The sequence below is a fragment of the Papio anubis genome, chromosome 3 (genome assembly GCF_008728515.1).
Source record: "Papio anubis isolate 15944 chromosome 3, Panubis1.0, whole genome shotgun sequence".
NCBI lineage: Eukaryota > Metazoa > Chordata > Mammalia > Primates > Cercopithecidae > Papio > Papio anubis.
Window position 1 is genome coordinate 76,716,165 of NC_044978.1, and position 15,198 is coordinate 76,731,362.

General features: G+C 42.5%; 1 protein-coding gene across 25 annotated transcripts in view; it reads right to left on the minus strand.

Moving 5' to 3' along the window:
• Window positions 1–15,198, minus strand: part of ALPK1 (alpha kinase 1) — a 142,592-nt gene that overhangs the window by 24,171 nt on the left and 103,223 nt on the right. For 22 of the 25 annotated variants that reach the window (XM_031664348.1, XM_031664347.1, XM_031664339.1 and 19 more), the window contains one exon: window positions 6,310–6,508. In XM_031664348.1, coding sequence (XP_031520208.1) covers window positions 6,310–6,508 — 199 coding nt within the window. Of the gene's footprint in view, window positions 1–6,309; window positions 6,613–7,293; window positions 7,431–15,198 lie in introns of all 25 variants that reach the window. The other 3 variants (XM_031664345.1, XM_031664344.1, XM_031664346.1) reach the window with 2 other exon arrangements.

The window sequence follows — 15,198 nt, forward strand, 5'->3', positions numbered from 1 at the left end:
ACTCTGGCCTGGGTAACAGAGTGAGATCGTGTCCCCCACCCCTCCAAAAAAAAACACAACAAAATAAAACCCACTATCCTTATATATCTGGAATAAACCTTCCTTGATTGTAATGCATTATTAATTTAATATAATGTTGGTCAATTTGGTAATATTTTAAGATTTTTTGCACCTTATTAATTATATAAGTGATATTGCCATATAATTTCCTTTTATTTTAATCTTACATGGCTAATGTATTTACATTTTTTTTTTTTACTTTATAAAGAAAAAGAGATTTAATGGACTCACAGTTCCACATGGCTGGGAAAGCCTCACAATCATGGCAGAAGGAGAAGGAGGAGCAATGGCATGTTTTACATGGTGGGAGGCAAGAGAGCATGTGCAGGGGAACTGCCCTTTATAAAACCATCAAATCTCATGAAAACTCATTCACTATCATGAGAACAGCATGGGAAAATCCTGCCCCCATAATTCAATCACCTTCCACCGGGTTCCTGCTGTGACACATTGGGATTATGGGAACTATAATTCAAGATGACATTTGACTGGGGACACAGCCCAACCCTATCAACCTAGGTGTAGAATTACTGTCATGTAATAACACAACGTTTCACTTTTTGAAGAACTGCCAAATTGTTTTCCAAAGTGGCTGCACCATTTTACATTCCACTAGCAGTGTATGAGGGTTCTAATTTCCCTACATCCTCACTGATACTTACTGTCTTTTTGATTATAGTGACTGTAAGATGATATCTCATTGTGGTTTTGATTTACATTTTTCGAATGACTAATGGTGTCATATTTATTCTTTTTTTTATTATTATACTTTAAGTTGTAGGGTACATGTGCACAACCTGCAGGTTTGTTACATATGTATACTTGTGCCATGTTGGTGTGCTGCATCCATCAACTCGTCAGCACCCATCAACTCGTCCTTTACATCAGGTATAACTCCCAATGCCACCCCTCCCCCCTCCCCCCTCCCCATAATAGGCCCCAGTACCACATTCTTTAGTCATCATCTTTTTTTACTCTCCACTTCTTCATTCTAAGTTCAATTTTCTCCTTAGAAAAATGCATCCTTTAGTGTGTATGTGAGTGTGTGTGTGAATGAGAAAGAGCTGTCTTAAGAATAATTCATTTTTAGTCAATCAGGTCTGAAAATGTTTATTTCATCCTCACTTTTGAATGACAATTTTGCTAGGTATAAAATCCTAGGTTGAAACCTATGTCCTCTCAATTTTTTGGAAATTCTCTTGCTTTCTGGACTCTTATTATTGATGATACTTTTTGTTAGTCTAAATATACTTCCTATATTAATCTGTCTTTTCTCTCTCTCATTGACTTTCTTATTGTTTGATTTTCTATAGTTTACCACACTAGGTATGGTCTAGATGTGAATTTATTTTAAAAGTTTTTTTTTTTTTTTTTTGAGACAGGGTCTTGCTCTGTCACTCAGGCTGGAGTGCAGTGGTGCAATCATGGCTTACTGCAGCCTCAGTCTCCTGGGCTCAAGAGATCCTCCCACCGTAGCCACTGGAGTAGCTGAGACTACAGCTACATGTCACCACACCTGACTAATTTTGTTTATTTTTTTGATGAGACGAGATCGCCCTATGTTGCCCAGGTTGGTCTTGAACTCCTGGGCTCATGCGATCCCTCCTGCCTTGGCCTCCTGAAGTCCTGGGATTACAGGTATGAGTCACCATGCCAGGCCTAAAACTTTTTTGCCCAAGGCTAGATATACTTCTTCAGTGTAAAGACATAATTTTCTCCAATTCTGAGTCTAGTTAGTCCTGCTAGAAGTCTTCTATGCTTCTGTATTTTTTTCAATCTCTTTGAGTTTTTTAAACTTCTCTTTTATATTTTCATCTACTTAGCTCTCTGTGCTTCATTTTCAACATTTTCTTTAAATACAGTTTCCAGTTCCACAATTTTTTCCCCCACTGTTCCTGGTATTGCAGGAGTACATTTCTGGTAGGTCAGTTATGGGGTTGGAATATCTAAGAAACCGGCTGTAGAAAATGTACCTTGATTTTAAGGTTGTTAGTGGTCATTTGTCCCAGGTGGGCAGCCAAGCACATGGTTAGAATCTTTAGATCATCCCTTGCTAGTCAAGCAAGGTTCATAGAACAGCAGCATCTCAGGCTGTACCAGAGATCTACTAAATCGGAATCTGCATTTTAATAAGATCTTTAGGGGATTCAGAGCACACGGAAGTTTGGGGAGCACTACTCTGGAGCACTACTATTTGTGTCTTTTTGTTGCTGGCCTGAATCGAGGAGATTAAGTGAAACACTGAGAGTGAGCATTTAGAAATTTTTATTATCATTTGCCAAAATAATTGTATAACTCTTGAAGCTGATAATAATAAATACATTAAGCTTGCATTTTTGTATCTTTGTTTTTTACTTCATTTTTCTAAGGATTTATTTTATCTCATTCACCCCATTGAAGCAGTCTGGTTGGCAGTTGGACACCCTTATTAGCAGATGAAATGCCAAAAGCTTATCTCACCAACTGGGAGGGGGTTCTGCGCTCTTCAGTCACGGTTTTGTGGTTGAATTCTTGTATCTTGTCTATATAAAAATGAACTTGTATGCTCTGCCTGTTTTGTGGGGAATTCCCCATCAATTCATCAATTACTATTACTTTCTCATTTTTTCTTTTTTCTTTTCTTTTCTTTTCTTTTTTTTTTTTTGAGACAGAGTCTCACTGTTACCCAGGCTGGAGTGCAATGGCATGATCTGGGTTAACTGCAACCTCTGCCTCCTGGGTTCAAGCAATTCTCCTGCCTCAGTCTCCCAAGTAGCTAGGATTACAGGCACCTGCCACCACACCAGGCTAATTTTTTGTGTTTTTAATAGAGACGGGGTTTCGCCATGTTAGCCAGGCTGGTCTCGAACTCCTGACTTCAGGTAATCCACTCGCCTTGATCTCCCAAAATGCTGGGATTGCAGGCGTGAGCCACCACCCAGCCTGTTGCTTATAAATTTTAAGGTGAGGTCATCTTTAGCCAACAATATTTTCCTGTGAGATTCCCAAGGTCCCGGGATGTGGATACTTCTCTAGAGCACAGTTTTGCATTTGATCTCCTGGGGTCCAGAAATTTCAGTCTTGAACAATTTTTTTTTCTTAATTATTTGATGGCAGGTTTCCTGCTTTGTGGGCAGAGTAAATTCAGACTCCACACTCAAATTTGGCACAGAGTTGAGATTTTTATTTTAGAGGGGAGTTTTTTTTCCCCTCCATCCCAGAGCTTGGGCAGACAGCAAGCGTCCTTGTAACTTCTCTGCGCAGGCTGGTGGGATTGTTCAGTCTCCTTTTATAGCCTGTGCAAACCTTTAAGAATTCCAGCTTGATGCAAATATTTTACTTCTCACATGGGCACAAGGCAACTGTCTCTCATCTCTGCCCAGGGATTAAAATGACAGCCCCTTCCCTTGAGGTCTTTGCTCAAGTGTAAGTTCCTTTGGCTATGTGTCGTAAGCAGTAGTCTACTGCTGTGATTTTAAATACCTTTTATGTTTCAGGTACCTACAAATCTTTAATTCACTATATTTATGTATTTGTAATGGGAGAAGACTGCACTTGCTCTGTCCTCCATGTTGATGGAATTGGAAATCTGAGTCTTTATCTGTAACTGTGGTTTGAAAGGTTTTGTCTCCTAATTTCAGGCAAGAGTGAGGTGAGCAGGCCTTATGAGTCTTCTCTTTTTTTTGAGACGAAGTCTCGATCTTGTCCCCCAGGCTGGAGTGCAATGGCGCGATCTCACTCACTGCAACCTCCACCTCCCAGGTTCAAGTGATTCTCCTGCCTCAGCCTCCTAAGTAGCTGGGATTACAGGTGCCTGCCACCACGCCTGGCTACTTTTTGTATTTTTTAGTAGAGACGGGGTTTCACCATATTGGCCAGGCTGGTCTCGAACTCGTGACCTCAGGTAATCCGCCCGCTTCGGCCTCCCAAAGTACTGGGATTACAGGCCTGAGCTACCGTGCCCGGCCTTGTGAGTCTTCTCTTGCTTCTGACATCCCACTACATTGAGTGTTTGGCTGGATGGAACCCTGTGGTGGATACCAGGAAGCGCTGGATCAGAAGGATAATAGCAAGACTGCTGTCCTCTCATATTACCTTTGTTTTTCTTCCTTACCCCTTACAATATTATATAATCTCTTTCACTTCTCCACCCCATGATTCCTAAGTGCTTGGCCTGAGAGCCTCCTTTCAGCAAATCTTCTTCTGTTACCCCTAAACCATCCCTGCTTGCAGTCCCAGTCCTTCTCTCTCTTTGAGACAGCCAGTGTAGGTGGAGGCTCCAGATGTTTTGGGGCAGACATTTACACAAGAAGACTTAACTCTGAGGCTATATTTGTCTTTCTGTGGCACTTCTAATAGGGTCTTTGAGGAAAAGACAATCCCAACTATTGGGGAAAGAGATCCAGGACCTTTATGTTAGACACAGGATAATGTGAGTACAGGAGCATCATCATGATCATTGTGATCATACCAAGGCTTTCTCGTCATCGGGAGAAAACTGCTGTACCACCTGATTAGAACCTTGAGAGAAATAATTTTAAAAACCCTCCCAAAACCAATTTTAAAAAAGGAAACCTGGTCAGGCATGGCAGTTGACACCTGTAATCCCAGCATTTTGGGAGGCTGAGGTGGGTGGATCACCTGAGGTCAGGAGTTTGAGACCAGCCTGGGCAACATGGCAAAACCCAGTCTTTACAAAAAATACAAAAATTAGCTGGGTGTGGTGGCGCATGCCTATAGTCTCAGCTACTTAGGAGGCTGAGGTGGGAACATCACCTGAGCCTTGGAAGTCGAGGCTGCAGTGGGTTGTGATCAGGCCACTGCACTCCAGCTTGGGCAACAGAGCAAGACTGTCTCAAAAACAAAACAAAAACAAAAACGGGAACCTGAAAGATCAGTTTGGACATGTAAAAGCAAAGCTATCAATGTCCCTGTTTACCATTTGACCTCAGTTTCCATGTCACACTATAGCAATGCTGTATGGCAGAAAATAAGCTACATTTCTCTGTTCCAAGCTCTTGTTGATGAGAACCAGTATTAGAACCCTGCCTGCACCCTCCAGCCTTCGCCACTCTGTTCCCCTCAGAGAATGCCCTGCTCATACATCATTACCATCTGACACCATCAGAAGGAACAACAGTTGTTAGGTTTCTTTCATGTCCCAGACATTATAAATTACATCAGGAACATTTGAAAGAAGAAATTTTTCCTAAGTTCAACTCTGTCCCTGAGTTACTTGAGATAAGTAAATAACAAGACATGCACAATTTATGCACAGTTGCAAGAACTTGAGCGTAAATGAACTTGGGCTTTTGAAAAGGTAACCTCCACTAGCCCATTTCTCCCATGTCCTTTTGTCTCTGTCCCTCTCTGCATTCAGCAATTGTCCTATTTAGCATAGTTAGTACAGTTCCTTTTCAAAGGAAATCAAGTAAAGAGATTTTAACCTCTTAAAGACCAGAGTTATTAAAATAATAGCAATAGCTAAAACCAATCAGAAAATGAACCAGTCCCATTTCTGGTAGGGGTAACTTGCCTTCTCTTTTCATCCTTTACTTTTTCAGTCTTGGAAACAGGAATAACAGGCTACACGTTTCTAAATCTAATGGCTACCAGCAGTTTAAATAATTCAAGAATTCTATGGAAGTGGACTTTGCAGTAATGCATAGCAGGCCCCCCTCCCCTCCAGCCCTCCTCCACACCACATCTTAAGTTAGAATGTCAGCCTCCTTTTTCATTTCATTCAAAGTGACAGGAAAAAAAAAAAAGATACTTTAAGACCTAATCAGGTACTGTACCGGTGTTCTGAATGATGAAAAAAACCCTCAAATTACTTCAGTGGGTTTGTCAGTTCTATTGTTAGCTTAGTCAAGTGGCCCTACAGAAAGGAGACAGGAGAGCGAAGAGAAAATAGTAGAATTCTAATCTGCTTTTTAAAGACTCTTGGTCAGAAGTATAGCAATTCAGATACCCCTGTTTGAAAGCAGCAGGACAGATTTGTTAGAAGACAAAAGCTCCAATTAGTATTTTCCACACCCTTTCACAATTTTCTCTACTGCTTTTGGCTCTGAAACCCTTTATGCCAGGGCCTTTGTGCTGGCAAAGAGGCGGGTGGAAGGGCACAGGGGCGGGGGAGGGGAGCCCCGGGCTCGGAAAGATGGCACGCAGGGCCCGGGTGCTCCGGGTGTCCCACAGAGGTCAAGTAGCTCGGGAGGGAAGGGGAGCTGCAGACACCGAGGACGCGGGGGCGGCCAGCAGGAGGGAGCCTACCTGAGTTCATGGAGATTCGGGCTTGGCGAATAACCACCTGCGGGGCAATTGGCGTGGTTGGCTGCAACTTGTGGAGACCTTTGGCGACCTGCAGAAGTTTTCCAGAGACGTCGAGCCCATACAGGAACCGGTCCACCAAGAACACAATAGCTGCCGCAGCCGCACAGTCCCGAGCGAGGATGGAGGCCCTCAGGGACGCCTGGAGGAACAGCGTGGAACATCTTGAGCCAGGCGGAAACGCCGGCAGGCTGAGGGCCAGGCTTAGGGTGGGAGGCATTTTCATTAATACAACAAAACCCACAGCTAGGAAGAGAAAAATACTTTATTAGGCAGCTGAACCAAAAGAAAGAAAATAGAAAAATCCAGTTCAATTGTGCAATAAAATAGTATTTTCTTCATTCAATGTCCCCCATTACATTTATAAAATTATAGAAGCGATACATGCTTACTTCCTGTTGTTAAAAACTCAAACAATACTAAAGTGCATAGGGTAAAAAGTAGGTCCGGGCATGGTGGCTCATGCCTGTAATCGCAGCACTTTGGGAGGCCGAGGCAGGCAGATGTCTTGAGGCCGGGAGTTCGAGACCAGCCTGGCCAGCATGGTGAAACCCTGTCTCTACTAAAAATACAAAAATTAGCTAGACGTGGTAATGGGCGCCTGTAGTCCCAGCTACTCGGGAGGCTGACGCGGGAGAATCACTTGAACCCAGGAGGCAGAGGTTGCAGTGAGCGGAGATCCAGCCACTGCACTCCAGCCTGGGTGACAGAGTGAGACTCCATCTCAACAACAGCAACAACAACAAAAACTATGTAGGGTAAAAACTAAAAGCGCCCCATAGTTTCCCCACCCCTCATTTTATTTCTTCTCCTACTGTTCCAACTCTCCTTGACAATGGTTTGGGAGAGAGGATCCTTCCAGAACCTCTATCCTTTTATTTATATTTAGACATTAATTGATCGTTGTCTTGCTTTGCCTTCTCCTACCTTTCCTATCTCTTTCTCTCTCTTTCATACATAAATGACGTCACACTAAACATATTGTTCTGCCGTTTTCTTCTTTCAATCACCATCATCTAGGAGAACTTCCACATTAGTTCATGACACTCTGCTTCATTTATTGCCTACATTTTAATTAGGAAGAAATATGGAATTTTAGATAACAGTCCATATTTGACTTATATCATCATGTTTCGTTAATGAATAAAATAAGAAAAAGAAGAAACCCGGCATGAAATGAAAGTGTAACATAAAGAGTGAGAAGTAGAAATAAATAATCAAGTTTTTATGAGAAAACATCATCATCGTTTGCTCTGCTAGGGTGTTGTACGAAAGACCTTTGATTTAGTGGTTACATAGCTAGTAGCGTAAATGAGTTTATCACCGAAATGCTATTATCTTCATATGCTAAACTAAATCATGCTGAGTGCTTTCTGGGCGTGTTTGTTCACACATGAAGCCTAGAAAGCATTGTAAGCATTGCCCATTTTCCTACTACAATGTTACTACACAAAGCACTGCTTTCATCACCACATAATCCTAAGTACTAACACTTACTGGGCAAAACCAGGTGCCAGGCACAGTGCTAGGTGATTTATATGCACTAATTCAATATCCTCCTAGCAATCCTAAGAGGCAGGTTCTATTATTATTCTCATCTGTAAGATGGGAAACCTGAGATGCAGAGAGGTGAAGTGATATGCTGAGGTCAAATGACCTGTGACTAAGCGCTGAGGTTTGAACACAGGAGGTCCAAATTCAGATCTTACATGCTCCCTTGTTGCCCTGACTCCATGTTAGGAAGCTGGATGGAGCTGCTGGGAGTCTGGAAAGGCCCAGGTAGTGGGTTAACAGGGCAGAGTACCAGAAGAAGAGAGCTGCACAAAGCAAGTTCAGAGATCTGCAGAGGGTCCTCTTTGAGTCAATTATCTGATATTTACTACTATGTTAATAAATGCCATATACATAATTGGTTACAGAATATTTGTATTCACAGGCTTTCATCAGTCAGGTAATGCCTGCCAAATACCAGCACAATAATCTTTCCGTTTTAAAACTGATGCTTACTTAACCTGTTAAGATATTTAAACTATCAATGTGTTTATTAAGTATATAATTTTTTACTCGACTTACTTTTTGGTCTGAGTCAATCATTGCTCTCACTGGGATAGAGCTGCCAACTGTTGGGGAGAATATCTCTTCTCTCCTCTCGATGTTTCCTTCCACGTGACGGGAGCTCTATGACCCTAGCATCCCCGGCCTCTTTCTATCACTTTCCTCACTCTGCTCCATGGGGGGTGCAGTGACTAATCTGACTGGTAAATTTTAGAAGAAGAAAGTGGGCGTGTATGATTTCTCCCTTTTTTCTCCTGGGAACAAGCTGTGCAAAGGAAACAGCACTTTGTTGTTGCTTTTCCGTATCCTAAGTCTTGTCTAGTAAGCTGCCCTGCATGGAGTATTGTGCTTGGCCCTGTTCCTGTGACTAAATGGGGAAGTCTTTATAATTTTGGGGTTCCACTAGCAGATTCCCTATGTCCAAGACAAAGCTGTATCTTCTAACTTGCCCTTTATCAGAATTAAGGGTACTATTTCATCTCTTGTTTGCCTCTTTTCTTTTATTTCTCCATTTGCTCAGAATCCAGGAGAGGAAGAGAGGTACTATTGATGGGATCTTCCCAAAGACCCTGACATGAATAACTGCCTTTCTAAGGCACACCATAACCCTTTCTAGGGAAACTGCTGTGCCCACAGCCCCTGTCTTTGAGGTAGCCACGTATTTTGCCACTTGGCCTTGACACCCTTTTTTCTTCACCCCACAACCAGATCAAGGCCACCTGATCAAGAGTAGCTACCTGATAACCTGACCCCTCATGACTCTGTGGCCAGGCTTTAAAAAACCAATGTATCAATCTGAACTAAAAAATATAGAATTTGCCTGTTGTTGAAGGATAGAAAGAAAGTAGAGTATGGCCAAGCCATGTTTACGGGCAACACAAGGGAGGATCCAAGAATGGCTCTGAATGCCAGTCCACGTTTTCATGAGTGCCATTCTAGGAATTACATGTCTCGTTTAGTATGCCACGTGTATTTTCAAAATATTGCACACCCTCTTTTATGTATTTACTTGATTGAGCTTCTGTTCCTTCCAACCAGAAAAAACCTAACAAAAATTGCAATGCTCAAAACTTCTACTGAGTTTGTCAAATAAACCATCAATCTGAAAACTACAAGTTTCAAAAATGAGAAAAAGTCTGTTGGCCGGGCACAGTGGCTGAAGCCTTTAATCCCAGCACTTTGGGAGGCTGAGGTGCGTGGATCACTTGAGATCAGAAGTTCAAGACCAGCCTGGTCAACATGGTGAAACCCCATCTCTACTAAAAATACAAAAATTAGTGGGGCGTGGTGGCACATGCCTATAGTTTCAGCTACTCAGGAGGCTGAGGCAGGAGAATCACTTAAACCCAGGAGGTGGAGGTTGCAGCGAGCCAAGATTGTGCCACTGCACTCTAGCCTGGGCAACAGAGCAAGACTCGGTCTCAAAAAAAAAAAAAAAGTCTGTCATTGGCATTCATAAAATGTAAATCAAAGATGGAAAAGCAAATTGATGGTTTTATATGTTGCCAGCTGTGTCTACTAAGGCCAGTCTCTCAGCAAGGGTCCTTCCTGTGCTAAAGACACGTAGATATAGTCCTTTGTTTTGTATCTTCAGCTACTATCTTCAGTACTTGCAGTTTCTGCCACTGCCAGCCTTCCTTCTACTTTTGCTTAGAAGGAACAACACTATTCCTGCCACCCTGCTCGTGGCTGTGGACCTTGGGGGGGTACTCAGATAGCCTGTGAATGCCCTCTTTTTGATGTGACACTTCAGTGCATGCTTGATTTCTAGTTCTGCTCTCCATCTTTTTTTCTTTTCTTTTCTTTTTTTTTTTTTTTTGTCTCTGTCACTCAAGCTGGAGTGCAGTGGTGCGATCTCGGCTCACTGCAACCTCTGTCTTTCGGATTCAAGTGATTCTCCAGCCTCAGCCTCCTGAGTAAGAGGGACTAGGTGCTCACCACCACGCCCCGCTAATTTTTGTATTTTTAAGTAGAGATGGGGTTTCACTATGTTGGCCAGGCTAGTCTCGAACTCCTGACCTCGTGATCTGCCCGCCTCGGCCTCCCAAAGTGCTGGGATTACAGGCATAAGCCACTGTGCCCAGCCTTGTTCTCCATTCTTATTGGTGTCTCACTTTAGTTTTAGGGAAGCTGCAGTAACTATTCGGGCGGCAATGTTCAGAGGCAGGCTATTCTCCAGAGGTGATTCCCACTCTTTCCTCACTGAGAATAATGGTTTCCACTTGTGTAGGACCATCTAGTCTGTGAAAAATGTTCACACACACCTCTATGACATTTAAATTTTATAGTAACTCTAAAGTCTAAACAAGAAAAGGAAACTGAAGCTGCGAGATTAAGTGACTTTCCAAAGTTATAAAATCAAAAGAGTCAGAGCTAGGCAAAAATTCAAGTCTCTCTCTCTTTTGTTTTTATTTACTTATTTTTAATTAATTTTTAGAGACAGGGTCTCACTCTGTCACCCAGGCTGGAGTGCAGTGGCTGATCATATAGCTCACTGCAGCCTCAACCTCCTGGGCCCAAGTGATCCTCCCACCTCAGTTTCTGAGTAGCTAGCTGGCATTATGGGCATGAGCCACTGGTCCTGGTTTCTCTCTTTCACAGTGGTAAAAAATGCATAACATAAAATTTACCATCTTGACATTTTTAAGTGTACATTTCAGTAGTGTTAAGTATGTTCACGTTGTTGCAAAACAGATCTTCAGACAATTTTCACTTTGCAAGTCCAAAACTTTATACCCATTAAACAACAACTCCCCTTTTTCCACTCTCCCCAGTTCCTGGCAACCACCATTCTACTGTAGGGGTTAAGAGGTGTGACACCTTTCCTCTTCCATCATAAGGGTCACAGCTGACACTCCTATAATACAAGACAGGTTAGCAAGAGAAAACCATAACAAATTTATTTAATCAAAGTTTGATGTTACATGGGAGCCTTTAGAAATGAAGACCCAAAGACCCAGAAAAAACTGCCTATTTTTAAGGCTTAAATTTGACAAAGAATAGACAGCCATGTAGAAATGTGATTGGACAGAAGGAGTATGACTAATCATAATAGACTAGGTGTGATGGGACTCAGCAAGACCTATCTGGTGAGATTTTTCTCAGCCTGTCTGTGTAGTATCCTTCCTTCCAGGTACAGGTCTTATAATCTACTATCAGACAAGATAGGACAGAGAATTTTTTTATGGCCAGCCTCTACACAGAAAGGCAGGGAAAGGTTAGAGTAATATTTCTAGGTTTTATGACTTGCTTTGGTGGAGAGGAGTTCTAACTTCTATGACTTGCCTTGAGGAAGAGGAATTCTGTGGTTTCTATGACTTGGTTTAGTGGTGAAAGAGGAGTGAGAGAGAGGAGGGCAGGAGAAGGTCAGAGAGAACTTGCTTCTGAGGCTGCTTCTGGGGTCTTTCAATCTCCTTTACTTCAAAGTACTCAGCATGCCAAAATGTCTTACTATGGGGTGTCCTTTTCTGAGCTCCAACATTACTTTCTGCTTCTATGAAGTTGACCACTTTAGACACCTCATATTAGTGAACTCATACAGCATTAGTCTTTTTACTTCATTTAGCATGATATCTTCAAGGTCCATCCATATTGTGGCATGTGGCAAGCTTTCCTTCCCTTTTAAGGTTGAATAATAATCCATTGTATGTATATACCACATTTTGTTTGCTCATTCATCCATCAATGAACATTTGGGTGACTTCACCTCTTTTTGTTGTGAATAGTGCTGCCATGGACATAGGTATGCAAATATCTCTTCAACACCCTGCTTTACTTCTTTTGGATATATACCTAGAAGTGGGATTGTCTGATCACATGAGAGTTTTATGTTTAATTTTTTGAGGAACATCCATGCTGTTTTCCACAGAGTTTGCACCATTTTACAAGCCCACCAAGAGTGCACAGGTTCCATTTTCTCCACATCTTTGCAATACTTGAGGAACACAAGTGTCTTGAGCATCAGTTCATCTTCTGCTTTTCCCCTGTGGCCTGAGCAGGGTTCTGTGGAGCAGTGCCTAATCTGAGAATAAGAAGTTGGGTCTTGGCCAAGCGTGGTGGCTCATGCCTATAATCCCAGCACATTAGGAGGCCGAGGCGGGTGGATCATGAGGCCAGGAGTTCAAGGCCAGGCTGGCCAACATAGTGAAACCCCATCTCTACTAAAAATACAAAAAATTAGACAGGTGTGGTGGGGCGCACCTGTAATCCCAGCTACTTGGGAGGCTAAGGCAGGAGAATTGCTTGAATCTGGGAGGTGGAGGTTTCAGTGAGCCGAGATTGTGCCATTGCACTCCCGCCTGGGTGACAGAGCAAGACTCCGTCTCAAAAAACAAACAAACAAAAAAGTTGGGTCTTTAAAGCTGGGGCTGAACTCACTGTTGACTCCAAACAGTGGTTTTAGGGGCCCCACTTCCTTCATTATAATGAGAAAATTCTATGAAAAGGAAAACAAGGACAAATAAAAACAAATTCCAAATGAAAAGAGTATTCTTGTTACATATTTAAAAACGAGAGACAGGAAAGAAAACTTCCCGGGAGATGGCTTTTAATTTTTGTGCTTTGATATTCTCTAGCAAAAGTTGGTATTATGAGAGCAAATGATGATTTGGTGGTAGCTGGGGATCACTACAGTTGGGCACTCCTCACAGTGAGCTACAAGGATACTTAGTAAGTGCAGTGGCATCTTTTATGAAATGGTCTTCCTGAGTTATGAGACAGAGCTTCTTGGAGTCTGGGGAGGCCAAGGTAGCCAGAGTTCACAGGGCAGAGTATCAGAAGAAAATAGCTGCACAAAGCAAGTTCAGAGGTCTGCAGAGGGTCCCCTTTGAGTCTTCAGCAGAATACTGATCAGCTTCTGCATGGAAAGGAACCACCCAAAGCTGGGGGAAAAAGCCACCTGAAATGAACATAGGAAACAATTCTTAGTCCTCAAGCAGCTTATGTTTCTTAGGAAACGATTCTTAGGCCTCAAGCAGCTTGTGTTTCTATCAGCCAGTGTAGAAGAGTCTTGTCATTTACAGGGCATGGGGTAGAGTATTCAGAAAGGTATTGCTTTGGTAGGGAGACTAAATTAGCCTTTGACTATGACTGTTCTTGGCCAACTCTGATACCTTAGAAGAAAGCTTCAAAAGGATCAAATTATTTCCTAACTTGACTGAGTCCCAGAACAAAGCTCAAGAATATTTATAGGCACACAAAATGTTCACAATCCAAGAAGGTAAAATTTATAATCTGGCATTCAGTCGAAAATTGCCAGGTATGAAAGAAGCCCAGATTGCACAGAAAAAGAAATCAATAGAAAGTGACCCCTAGATTACAGTTCAAGAAGGTAGAGTAAAAATTAGGTATATACAGTAGAGACACGGAAGATATAAAAATTGAACCAAGTCAAACGTTTATAGATTAAAGCGATATAAAGTCTGAGATGAAACCACGGGTATCTCGGTTTGTTTCCTAGCTCTAGCACTTATTTGCCATGGCAAGTTACTTAACCACCCTGTTGTCAATGACCTCATCTGTGAAATGTGGATAATATTCGTGTGTGGTGCTGTTTCAGGATTAGAGGAAGTGTGGGTCAAATGCTCAGCACAGAGCTTGGTAGATTGTGGGTGCTTAATAAATGACATGGAACACTATGAAAAAAATGGAAAGAAGTCAGCTACTCACTTCCACTCTCTTGTATGACGAGACATAAACAGGCACAGACAGACTCCCAAAGTGAGTTTCAGTGGAAGTTTCAATAGAGCGAAACAGAAATAATGGGTCATGCATGTAACATCTACAAGGCTTATCTCAGAGAATGGCTAAACCTCTCATTTTTTTCAATCTCTTTCTTCTCTTCACCAGCTCTGAGGATTGATGTTACTGGAAACTGAGAAAGGAAAAGGAAAATGAGCGGGCTCTGTGGCACTTGGTGAGGGAAAGCTGGGTCTTGAAAGGGGGCCTTCTCAGCACACACGTGCGAATTGCTTTTGGCTGTCGCCAATGGAGGAATCCCTCCCCGAGCACCTGTAAACTGATGCTGCAAACACCCCATTCTGCATCCCTCAAGAACACGCCATATATTTGAGCAGAGAACATTGCCTAATCTATTTTTCCCCCTTCTACTCTTAATAGTTGGAGCACAAAAGCCTGAGAGAGGGTGACCTGCCAGACAAAAGGGCCTTTGAGTTCCTTGGAAAAGTAGACTTGGAGGAGGATGGAAGGAATCCAAGTGGCCCTATTATTTCCACTTGCACTAATTAGACATTTTTCTGTCAGCTATTGAGCACTGCTGAGAGGCCAAACTCACTGAATTCATTTCTAAAGTGTTTACAGAAGTTTGCATCTGTTTGTGTCTCTTCAGGAGGAAAATAAGCACTTCAATAGCATTGTGGAAAATCTAAACGAAGCATCCTATTCTGGAGGACCTGGCATCCCCGAAGCTGCATAATTTAACTCCGTTCAGGGCCCAAACCTCTCGCATCTCTCTCCAAGACCTAACGATGCAAAATGCAGAGAAGTCAACTCAGGAGAATCTTTTCTTTTCATTTTCTTTTCTCTTTCCCTTTTGAAACGGCAGCATGCTGTGCACTACATACAGATTTAGGTGGGTATCATTCTTGCAGCCCCTCTGTCGTGTTTCTACCAGCACTCTGAGAAATTAATACCCACTTTCATTTGCTGCCAAGTAAGGGGATAGTAAATTCCTCAGCAGCAAAGCAGAATACATCATCATCCTGGGAATCTTCCCAAAATGTATGCCGGGGAGGGGGCGGGGGGCACTCTGACATCAGA